This window comes from Amborella trichopoda, chromosome 9, assembly GCF_054954075.1.
Source record: "Amborella trichopoda isolate Santa Cruz 75 chromosome 9, AtrichopodaSantaCruz75HAP2 v2.0, whole genome shotgun sequence".
Taxonomy (NCBI): domain Eukaryota; kingdom Viridiplantae; phylum Streptophyta; class Magnoliopsida; order Amborellales; family Amborellaceae; genus Amborella; species Amborella trichopoda.
The window spans coordinates 20318685-20331418 of NC_142344.1; the positions used below are offsets into that span (position 1 = coordinate 20318685).

The 12734-nt window shown below is 35.8% G+C and overlaps 1 protein-coding gene across 4 annotated transcripts; it reads left to right on the forward strand.

The window, feature by feature from the left end:
• The first annotated feature begins 575 nt into the window (after window positions 1–575).
• LOC18436396 (WAT1-related protein At3g30340) lies at window positions 576–11440 on the forward strand. 4 transcript variants are annotated; one of them, XM_006846416.4, is made up of 7 exons: window positions 594–825; window positions 898–960; window positions 1156–1272; window positions 2261–2675; window positions 3444–3595; window positions 7254–7432; window positions 11011–11440. In XM_006846416.4, exons 1-6 carry the CDS (start codon window positions 632–634, stop codon window positions 7393–7395), a joined length of 1083 nt encoding a protein of 360 aa, XP_006846479.2. In that variant the 5' UTR covers window positions 594–631; the 3' UTR covers window positions 7396–7432; window positions 11011–11440. The 4 variants fall into 4 exon arrangements, 3 of the variants coding, with proteins under 3 accessions (XP_006846479.2, XP_088702905.1, XP_088702906.1); XR_016040827.1 differs by lacking the exon at window positions 11011–11440 and having other exon boundaries at window positions 576–825; window positions 1146–1272; window positions 7254–7602; XM_088846779.1 differs by lacking the exon at window positions 11011–11440 and having other exon boundaries at window positions 7254–7602.
• The last annotated feature ends 1294 nt before the right edge of the window (window positions 11441–12734 follow it).

Sequence of the window (12734 nt, forward strand, 5' to 3'; positions counted from 1 at the left end):
CGCGTCAAACCCAACAATTTACATTATCTAGTTAGTACGGTCCTTGCTACAGCAGAATGGCGGACCAGATTCATATAGCTAACTCCAAATAGTTTGGAAAAGGTTATGAGGATTTTGATTTGTGATATGAGTTACAAGTTCTTCAAATCAGCCAATTTGTCTCTTCGTTTTTTTTTGTTTTTTTTTTTTTTTTCTTTTGTGTAATGAATGTTGGCGTACCCTTAATAGTTGATGTTCTCGAATCAAAGGTAACAACCGACTTTACCAGGCAAGGTCGATTCCTCCGGGGACAAAAGAGAGGACAACTTTTTCAAAAACAAAAATAAAAGCCCTCTTTGTATACCGATGAAGGAGCACCCAACAAATAAAGATGAAGGGAATCAACATATATATTGATGTGATTTAAGATACCTTCACTCACGTGGTTCATTTTTCAGCATTCATCACTCAAGACACCATATCTAAAAACATTAGAAATTCAAAAGTTGTGAGCCTAAAGCAATGATGTGACACAAGAATTGATCTTGCTTTACTCCCACTTCTCCTAGAATATCACTTTACACCACCAGGCTTATATAAAAATCCGACGAACGTTTCCTAATCAAAACCAGAGGTCTATCTCTTCTTGAAAATGATAGCTGAAAGTAAGTCTGGTGGGATATGGAAGCAAATTGTGGCTATGGTGGCTGTGCAGGTCGCGTTCGCGGGGCTGAATATACTTGTACAAATTGTTCTCAACAACGGAATGAGCCCATTGGTTTTAGTCACATACCGGCAATTGATCGGTTCCATTTTCATAGCCCCGATAGCCTATATTCGAGAAAGGTAAGGCTAGTGAAGATTCATGCCTTTGTACCATTTATGTAAGGTGATGGAAACTGAAAGACTTGGTTACAGGAAAAGGAGGCCCAAGCTCACTATAAGCATCATTTTTCACCTTATACTGAGTGGCATTATGGGGTAAGTTGTAACAAGTGTAGTAACTGTGGACAAACACAAAATACCAACGGACTCAATAACTTCTGTTTCTTTTTATGTTATATGTTTATATGCTACAATAGAGACCAATCAATAATGCAATTTTTAGGGATTTTATTCAGTGATAAGGTTCATGTACTGTGCTGTGGATGCTAACTTTTCAACAGTTATGTCCAGGGCTTCGCTTACACAAGTTCTCTTCTTCATTGGCCTTCAATATACATCTGCGACATTCGCTTGTGCCTTCATCAACATAGTGCCAGTGATAACTTTCTTAATAGCATTACCATTCGGGTATGTCCGACACAAGCTTGTTTCTCAACCCCTGCCTCCTGATTCATGAGGGATAAGATGAGGTCATATCCCAAATGCATTTAAGCAAGATATGTAGCTAGATTCAACCGTCGTACTTCTAAATCCAATCCTCAAACTTATACACAGCATTTCACTTGTATATGACCTGCTTCATTGTGATGAATAGGATATCATAGAGCAATTAACAACCCATTGAATATATCCTTAGTGTAATCAATTATTGATGGCATAATTTGAGGGATCCTCACAAACAACTTTCTTAAAATTATCGCAAGCTCTGCAGGATTCTATTGAGAGGAACTGTATCTTATGAGAAGATTTCAAATACAAAATGCATAAGATTGCCAATCTCCATCCTTCAGCATCCTTGAAAAATTATCATTGTTTCCGCAAAGCTCATATTGCCTTGACCTAGGTTAAGATTTAATCGGGACGGTGAAAATCAATACTCATCTGCTATAATGAGAAGCCATCACTTACGATTTAGTGTCTTTATTTAGTTTCTTTGCTATATATTTTCCTCATTATTTCTCTATTACATGTTTCCTGACATATCATTGGTATTTCTTAAGATTATTTTCAAAAATAAATAATATGGATAATGGTTATTGTTAAAAAAAAAATCATTTGGATGCTCAGTACTACTAAATAAACATGTACATCCATACACCAACCAATAACAAAGAAACACACATAAACCCTAACCGAAAAAAAGAACAAACACAAAATTAATATTAATGAAATGGAGAATACTGCCTCAATGGTCGAGCTTGTACTCATATTTCTAGTTCTTGGCAAACATTTTCCTACCCAAAGAATCACTAGGATGCCCATCATTAAGGGGAAAGAAGGTCATCATGCAATGATGCCGCTATAACAAATTCATGTAGGTTCACTATTAGCTGCAAGGCTCATTTTTCGTTCATGAAAGACCCATAATAACAGAGACAGTTATACGTTTTTGCAGGTTGGAGAGTATCAACATGAAAAACAAGGTGGGAATGGCAAAGATGTTTGGGACACTTGTTTGTGTGGCTGGAGCCATGATACTCACACTCTATAGGGGCCCAGCACTCACCCTGTGGCACATGAATACGAACTCGCGTTCATATGAGAACCAGTTAGCTAGGGCCACCTTACCGAAGAGGCACGAGAAATGGACCTTAGGGTCTATAACTCTCTTGGGAGGTTGCATATGCTGGTCTTCATGGTTCATAATACAAGCAAAACTGAGCAAGAGATATCCAGTTATATACACCAGCAATGTGTTCATGTCCCTTTTTGGTGCCATTATTTCAGCTCTACTAACATTCTTGATTCACAGGGAGCCATCTTATTGGACTTTGAAAGGTCATATGCAGCTCATTGCAGTCTTTTATGCTGTAAGTATACTTATCTAATTAGGAATCATGAGTCGGCTTAAGTGGCTAGCAGCTGACATTTAGGAAAGCTACATCTCAAGTTCAATTCTTACAACTGAACTACGAAATAAAAAATAAGAAATAAAAAACTATGCTCTTCCAAATTTTATTGACGTGAATTGGCCACCGGTAAAATGCAAGTTACATAAGAGAAAGAATGAATGACTTACCATGCTATGAGGGAAAGCACAATATACACGGTGGTATGTGGTACATGATACACTACCAGATCATCGACTATTCGTTCCGAATAACAAATGGCCAAGAATGGCAAAACTCCACCAACTAGAATGGGGAACCGAAAGTGTATGATAGTTCACCACTTGGGATGGCAAGACATAAAAAAAGTGGGGCCTGGGCCACAAACTATAGCACAAGGGCCTGGCTAGGGCTAGGGCTAGTGCAAGCCCAATTTGGCCGCTCAGCTCTCGCTTTTTTTTCGATCTCTTTTTTTTTCATTTGCTATTGGCCGGCCCGGGCCACTCCTAATAGGGCCCGTACCGGGCCAGAGCCAGCCTAGGCCTATCCCTACAAGCTAATGGACTGTTGCTAAGAGTATTTTGTCAAGTTTTGAATGGGCTTTAATAGGAATTTTGACCTAATGAATTGTACTTGGATCCGCATACAAATTTTGGTCCCAGCCCAAAACTTGACTGGGTCCTTAAAAAATCCCCTTTTTCCCTTTTCTTTGTGCGTTATATGGGGAGTAATAGGGTCCTTGAATTGCAGGGTATGGTGGGGTCAGGCATATGCTTCATTGCAATGGCATGGTGCGTGGAGAGAAGAGGCCCCGTCTTTACTGCAGCATTCAGCCCTCTTGTTCAGTTAATAGTTGGTATTGTTGATTTATTCGTGCTAAAGAGGAAGTTACACATAGGAAGGTAGTTTCATATCTTATTCTCTCTCTCTCCCCGCTCTTCTTTTTTTTTTTTTTTTTTTTTTTTTTTTTGTTTTTTTTTTTTTTTTTTTCGGTAAATAAGTGTTAAAGGATCCTTGGCCATAATAGAAATTGATCTCAAGACATCGTAGATCAGTGTTGAAGGGTCTCTGTCCATAATAGAAATTGATCTCAAGACATCACGTTGTACCACCCACTACGTTGACCAACTATGCCTCAAGTCAATTCCAATATGTTGTGCCACCCACTACGTTGACCAACTATACCTCGAGTCAACTCCAATATATTATTCTCCCTCTTTGCTTAAACAGTTTTTTCAAATAAGAATTTGGAACGTTTTTTACCAACATTTAATGGCTGATTTCCCATGAAAATTGATAAATACTTGGGGACTTGGGGGCTTAACAAACATGTAATATAATGCAAGTTGATAAATGCATAAAAAAACACAAAAAAGAGACCTCAGTGATTAACTTGTGTAGCTTCATGGATTACGAACGATTCCCCATTTCAAAAGTAGGACTAGGAAGAAGAATAATCACAATAAAAATAGCGAAAAGAAACATGGAGGATCCTCTGACTTTTACATTGTTGCTCCATATATTCCTGATTTCGAAAGGGTGGAGAACAATTATTTGTATTTAAGAACGCAGCCCTTTGCTTCAAAACAAGGACGAGGGAAGGTAAAAATATCAAGAAATTCGAAAAAAGGGATGTGAGGGGGTTCTTTGACCTTTTCACTATTAGCCCTTTTCTTAAACTTGTAGGGAAACTTACAGAAATGTACCTTTTAATTTTTAATTTAAAAAAATTGTTTCATATGTTATCAAACCCATCTACTACCTTTTCTTGGTTGAACGACCGGTTCAAATATATAATTACGAACTAGTCTTCACTCAAAATATCTATCACAAGTGGCCGTATATTCAAAGCTTGATGTTGACCACTTGTTTTATCTTGGAGGAAAGATCAGTATAGACATTAGACATTAGGTGTTTGAAACTACTTAGCAATAAAACATTGGTCTAAAAACTAGCCTTTTAACTCAGTCAAATAAATACCCAGTTTAGATATCTTATGCGTGAACGGCGGTTAATTTGGAAAAAAAAACAATAATAATAATAATAATAAAACAATTGTTTCATGCGTACTGGACCACATTTCTACAATATGCAGTCCAAAAGTATAAAGCATCCATCTTAAAGATAGCTACAAGTAGGTGGTCCATCTAAAAACAATTGTAATTAACGACCGAAATGCTTTCTAATGTAAATATTATTTTTAGTTTTAAAAATTTATTTATTTTTTCATATACATGATCTCCATATTAAAGATTCTATATTCTCTAAAAATTAGGATCAAATTATATTTAAAAAATATATTTATTACCAAACCCGCATTACTACAATATGCAGGCTGGCCGCATGCTAACCGCGTCCATATAAAAAATTAAGAAATGGAGTAAAATAGAAAACATGTGAAACAAGTTCAAAATTCTGAAAAATAATGATTTTCTTGTTAAATTTCCCAAACATAAAAAGGGAGCACTAACTCTAGCTAAAAAAAGCAAAGAAGAGGAGATTGCAACAAGCAAATTGGGCTTGGTTGTATCTTTGAGACATCTGCGGTGTGCAGTGACTCGCCCAAGTCCGCTGAATAACTCGGCCTCTCGGTTCTCAGTTTTCGTGAGTTTGGTGTAAAATTCGGGGAAATAAAAACAATCTAAAATAAAAAATAGACAATGTTAGATTGTTTTTTTTGTATATTATTTGGCTGTATTTGATAAAGATTGGTGAATGTTTTTATCGTAATCACTATTTTTATATCTTTCCTTTTTTGGGATTTAAAAATGTGATTTTTTAAATCATTTTGTCTATACATATTTAACCTTGTTTTAACTTTCTAAAGTTGTTTGAGGTTTCAATGTACTTTTATGACAATTTTTTCACTTTTCTTTCTAATTTTTTTAAAAATATTTTTTAGGGTCAAAGAGCCCACTCGCCTCGCCTAGGGGTAAGTCCCCGCGTCCCACCACTTAACTTGTCTGCTCAAGCAGTAGACGTCTTCCAAGTTGTAGGTAATGGGGTCGGTCACTGGTGATTCCTTGGTCCCACCCTCATTTTCACCGTTAACATAATAATTGTTTTTATTAATAATAATAATAATTTTCATCGTTAACATAATAATTTTTTTTATTAATAATAATAAAACACGGAGATGTCATACGGGAGGGTGACATTCTTCATTATTTAATGTAAATGGAATGTGGCACACTCATTTACCATTCATTAGAAAGAATATTTTATGTATATCATAGTATTGTTGTTCTCGCCGCTGATTAACCTAAAAAGAAGAAACGACCAAAAGTGCTGGATTACTATCATGAGACTAAAACAATAAAAGTGAGAAAATCGAATCCACTGTTTGCAAACCGGCCGATTTAGGCCCTCGGGACAGCCCATTTAGGTCCGGTTACCAAGACCTATTATTCACAAAATCTCCCAATCTAACCGCTTACCCCCTGGTTAAATTATAACCGCTCAGTACCGATTTTGGACGGTTCGGGGTGATCAACTGGTATTTTAAAAAAAATTCAAAAAAATGTATATATATTCTCAAAAATAAGAAATTTGATTTGTAATGAATTTTTAAATATTTTTTACATTATGGTAAAGATTAAAAATTGTTTTGGTCATTAATACTCACTTTTACATTTTTTTTTTTTTTAGAAAATTTTAAAATAGCTCTTGGAAAATATAAAATAGGCTAAAATCTATTTTTTTATTAATTTTCAACTTTATTTGAATGTGTTTTGTTTTAATCATTTTTTATATGCTTTTCATATTTTAGTAGAAATTCTTTTTTTTTTGTAATTTTTTTTTTTTTTCAACACTTTTTTGATCGTCCAGGACTTGTTCGGTTAGAGCGGTTGAATAGACCGATTTACCGATTAGGCCGATTAAACCGCTTCATACCCATGCCCAATTAACCATTTCGATTCGATTTTATGAACACTGCAAAGACCAATTATAGGAGGTTATTCGGACCCGGCATTGATCGAATCCACTTCCCAGGGAAAAACTACAATTGGCATTTCAACCCTAATATTCACGGGTTATTACATTGGAAAACTAGAATAGCCATTTTAGTCAAACCTAAGCTTCACGAGTTATTTACCACCAGGTAAAGCAAAATACCAATAGGATGGTGCGAGAAGTTAGGAGACTTGGACCGACGCCGAAAGAAGACCTCTCTCGCTTTCGTACATGGGAAAAGTATATACAGGCCAAGGCTCAAAACAATCAAATTAGAGCCCACCTCAAAAATTTCACTCGAAGAGGTTGTTTTGATGCTCCAATATCATCAAATTGATCATCTCGACGTCAAAATGCATGGACATGAGAAAAAAAATAGATTTCAAGTTTTGAAAATAGTGCATCTTGTAATACATTTTTTTACCGTCATTTTTCAAGATTTTCAAATCTTTATAGTTCAACTCGATCTACACTATTTTGGAAGCTTTTATATAAATATATATATATATATGTGTGAGAGAGAGAGATATGTAATATGTGTATGTGTGCGTGCAAGAACACGTCTCAGTAGTAGTGGCTTATCAATGAGTGTATTGGATTTTGCAGTGCCCTGGGATCTACATTGATAATTGTTGGGTTATATTCTTTATTGTGGGGCAAAAACCAAGAGAAGCAAAGCTGCACCACCAAAATTTTCCAAGCTACAACCACTACTACAGATGACGAAGACGCGTCAAATCCAACCTAAACCAAAGAGGATATCCGAATTTCTGTGCACCATTAAGGTGAGGAAGAAGTTTTATAAATATGTAACCTTATGTTATTGGAGAAAGGTGTACCTTAAAAATTCTCCAAAAAAGAATGTGTAAAGGTTGGAAGCCCTCTAATTAATCATTTCGACCTCGAAATATAATGGATATGCAGAAAAAAAAAAAAAAAGAAGTTAAGTCCAAAATAAGTGCATCTTGCAATAGCTCATATGGACTGACTATTTCAAGATTGTCAAGTATTTGTAGATCTACTTGATCTGTAGTATTTTTAAAATTTTAAATTTCATAAATAAGGATGAAAATATATTGTCAAGCCATGATTGTCAACACCGGAACTAAATCTCCAAGGAAATTTTAAAGGTGCACTTTATTTATTTATTTATTTTGGACAATATCAAGTAACTTTTATTAATAGAGATTGCATGAGCATAGAGTTACATAGAAGAAATAAATCATCAAAAACATACAAAGAAGACAAAACATCCTAGTTTAGCAAATCGATCTGCAAGGTTATTAGATTCAAAAACATCCTAGACATGAACAAATAAAAGGTGAAGGCCAACAGTTCAAGTAAGTGTCCAAGATTTTCAACCAAATAGAATGAAGAGACCAAAGAACCCTTTGTTCCTTATTGCATCATTTATTGAGAGTTACAGAGTCTCCCTCAATTAAGATAGTTGCATTAGACCTTTACTTCAAATGATCTCTAGGCCCTATAGGAGAGTGCTCATGGCTGTAAAATTTGCGGTTGCCATCCTACAGGGCCAGCCTATGAGCATAAGACATGTCCTTCATGATTCATTAAGATCCCCCCTATATCAGCTCTCCATGGGTTTCTGAGAAAGCTTCCATCGAAGTTAAGTTGTAGGTAGCCCTTTGGCAGAGGTTTCCAAGTACTACCATGTCTTTTCTTAAAAACATTGTTGAAGGCCAAATTCTTTAAGTTGGTGAAGATATCAGCTATGGAAACTCCAAAGCCTTCCTTAATAACGGAGTACCAATTCCACAAAGTTTGAAGAATTTTATCCTTAATGCTATCAATATCTAGCGCCACCACGTCAAACGTTCTTCTATTACGCTGCCAGCTTAATGCTCCTCTAATGATCCTCCACACGAGAATCCCTTTGGATAGAAGCCTAGAAAGTTGCAGATGGTTGATAATATTGATCGTACTCTTGGTGGCATAAGAGAAAAGCCCAGCAACCTGAACGCCCAAGCCCCAAGCTGAGATGCAAAGCAACAGTACAAAAATAAGTCAAACAAACATAGGGATGAATTTTGCTTCTCTTGCAAAGGTTATCAACATTGAGGCATTTATCTTCAAAAGCCACCCAAAGGAAAGAAAGCATGTATCTTAAGGGGAATAGGCCATTTTCAGACAACATGCAGAAATTCAACCTATATGCTGACTTTACTGAAAAAAGCCTATCTTTCTCACTTTTCCAAAGTACTGCATCACACCTCAGAGGTAATAAATAAACATTATCCAGATAGAGCAATAGAGTTTGCAATTGGGAAAAGACCATGTCCAGCACTCTATTGTAACTGGAACAAAGGTTCCAAACCAGTCCCGAAGGTGAAGAAGAGACCAACTCCGAGATTTTGGCAGATGGTGAGGAAACTCTTGCAAATAAATCCGAATAACGGTATAAGAGAAGTCTATCTCCAAGCCATTTGTTGAACCAGAAATATATGCCATCTCCCGAACCAGACAGTAAAACAGTATTCCTATAGCTATATATGTCTTTCCAAATATAAGAGATATGTTTACCATCTTTGCCTCTATTAGTGGTGTGGGAAATGAAGTCATAACTTAAAGCAAAATTAATTGACGAGGATGAGCACTAAATCTGATATCACAGACGGGTGTGTCGTGAGGCTGGTGATCGCAAAGCCCGAATTTAATTAGGAACAACCAAATAGAGAGAATGAAAGCTTTCTAGAGGATCTGTAATTTTGTCATATATTTCTTGTGTCTTCCTGTCTCTGGCTTCCCATATTTATAGGAAGAAGATGAGCCAACGTTCCCTTTTCTCCAACTGGTCTCTAAGAAACTACTTCTCCGATCTCATGGATACTCATCCATATGAGCATTGGAAAAAAGGCTTTATAAAATAATTAATTATTTATATATTACCTCAAAACAATTTTATGAATGGATAAGCTTAAATAAAACATGGGATCCCTCCCATAAAAATAGGGAAGCCCACAATTATAGGGAGGGCCATGCGAGGCCTCATGGCCACAAGTGCCAATAATAACTATACTTAGCTGCCCTCACGTGCCAACAATAACTATATTTAGCTGCCAAACACCTCTTTCCTAAATTGATTAGGATCTTGAATAATTCTCCACCGCCACTTTGAGAGTAGTTCCTAACTCGCAAACTTCATACTTCTAATACTTAGGCCTCTTGACTTAACTGTGGCGGAGATTTTATCACAACCACACCAAGAGATATACTCTATGTTTATCATCGAAAGAGCCCCATATAAAATTCCATGTATTGCGTTCAATATTCTTGATAATCTCACTAGGTATTTGAAGAATGGACATTAAGTAAATGGGTAGATTGGCAAAAGAGGATTTAACAAGGATGATACGACCTCAAAAAGACAGTTTTTGATTTCCAAATGTCAAGTATTACCTGAAAGCTTCGGATTAAATGTCTTAAACATACCTAGTAAGATTTGAATATGAGATAGAGATTCCCAACTATTTGAACGATAAGTGGCCTACTTTACACCCAAAGGAAAAAGCAACGTGGTTTAAGTGATCCCAAATGCAAGCTAACCCAACAATTGTTGCCTCATGAAATTAACCTTTAGGCCAAGTGCCAGCTGACAATACTTACAAAATAAACTAACGTTTTTTATCTAAGATGGATCCGCATCACTTAAGAATAAAGTATTGTTAGCATATTGCAACTGAGAAATAATGGGTCCATTTAATGTAACTTGAAAACCTGCAAATCTTCATTTCCTTGTCACATTCTTAAGCATCAAACTAAAACCTTATGCAACTAAAGTGATTAAGAAAGTGGATAATGGGTCCCATACCTTATACCTCTAGTGGCATTGAATAAGCCTTTAGGGGAGCCATTAATAATAAGGACCGAGAAGTGAGTTGTTGAAATACATCTCATACTCCATGTGATCCATTTAAGATCAAACCCATGCATTGCATGATTTCCTACAGTATTTGTCATTCAACCCTATCGAAAGCTTTTTTCATGTCCATTTAATGAGAAGTCCTACCATCCCAGCAAAGATCTTGAAGAGGTACATTCTTGGGCAATGAGAATGTTGTCAAAGATCATCTTATCTTGAATGGAGACTAATGGGCCTTATATTATCAATTTCTACAATGATATCCTGTTTGGGAATTAGAGAGATAAAGGTGGAATGGATACTTTTCGAGATCCTTCTGTTATATCTGTGAAGTCAAATCACATGTGAGTTTTGGACTTAGTTTGTTTTATATTTTATGTTGACGTAACTCCTTTATTGTAGACCGTTGGATTGGCTTTTGATCCACGGGCTAGGGTGTATGGGGAGTCCCATGTTTAAATGGGTTTTTGTTCTTTGTTTTAGGTGAGAAAGAAAGAGAAAAGGAAGAAAAAGTTGAGAGCACACGGTGGGTGCTGCTGGCCCTGTTTTGCCCACCATGTAGAGAGAGTAAGAGTCTTGGGCTTTCTACTTGGGTTTTTGGATCCTGTTGCAAGCTATTTTTTAGAGACAGAAAGTGCACGTTGTTGTGTGTTTAGACCCTGATTTGGGCCATGTTTTGTGAGAATTAAAGTATCTGGAAATTGGAGCTTTGGGCCTCAGTCTCTCTTGTAATATTTTTTAAACTAATAAGTAAAGCATCGCATCATTCTCCCATGGATGTAGGTCATGTTTTGTAACCGAACCACATTAAATCTTTATGCTCTATAAGATGAAATGGATGTAGGTCATGTTTTGTAACCGAACCACATTAAATCTTTATGCTCTATGAGATGAATGCAGGTTGTTGTAATTCTATTCCTTGTTGATGTTTTGATGTCGTATTCTTTCCATTGCTTGTTTATGTTCATTTGGATGCACAATAGCTGTAAATGTGATAAACCCCAGCTGATTTTTCACCATTCGATCCCAATAACTGGTTTCAGAGCCTAGAGTTTGTTTTTCATTGTATTGGTAGAGAAAAAGGTTTTTTGTTATTGTGCATATTTGTTGTATTTTTTTCTAAAATGGAAAGGGCAATGGAATTAAAAAAACTAAATCTAAATAATTGATCAATATGGAAGATTATCTTGTTATGAAAGAACTCGATAGGTCACTTCGAGGAAAATAGACTATGCCTAATGGAATAGAAGATTGGGAATGGGACATTCTTGATCAAAAATATTTGTCAGCTATTAGACCATGTATTTCATCCTTAATTTTATTTGATGTTTGTCAATGTAAAACATCTATAGAGCTTTGGCGATCTTTAGAACAATCTTTCGCACAACCCTCTAGTGCAAATAAAATGCAAGCAATGAAAAAGTTGTTTCTTTTGAAAATCAAAGAAGGTGATACAATTAGATCACATGCGAGTGAATTTAATTCCATTTCTGCACAATTGAGGTATCTGAAAGTTAATTTGGATAAAGAAGTTTTATGTTTGCTTTTATTGAGTTATTTGCATGCTAGTTGGGATACCTTGGTTACCATTGTAACAAATACAATGGGAAACAAGTTTAATTTGGAATATGATTTTGCTTAATTGTTAAATAAAGAAATTTGACAAGCATCCACACAAATGCTTGTTGAATCAAATCAAGCATTTGCAGCAGGAGATAGAGTAAAAAACACAACATAGAGATCAACCATGTGGATTTAATAGACGTAAATCTCACGGCAAAGGTAGATCCAAGTCATAAGACAAGAAGGTTACTTGCTGGTATTGCAAGAAATCTAGTCATATAAGAAAAGATTGTTATGCTACGAAAAATAAGCAAAAGGCCAAAGGCAAGGATGACCATGCCGAAACAAGTATAGTTTCATATGGTGAAGATGGGGTCAATTTTAATGTTCCATATAAAGCAATATTTATTAAAGATATTTGGGTTTTAGACAATAGTGTTTTATTTCATGTTTGCTCAGAAAGATCATAATTTTCATTATACACAGATGTGGATGGTGGCTTTGTCAATCTTGGTGATGATAGAGCTTGTAAAATTTGGGCATTACAAATATTCATATAAATATTTATGAGCGTATATTTCACACATTTGAAAATGTGAGACATCTGCCATATTTGAAGAAGAGCTTGATTTCACTTCCTTCTC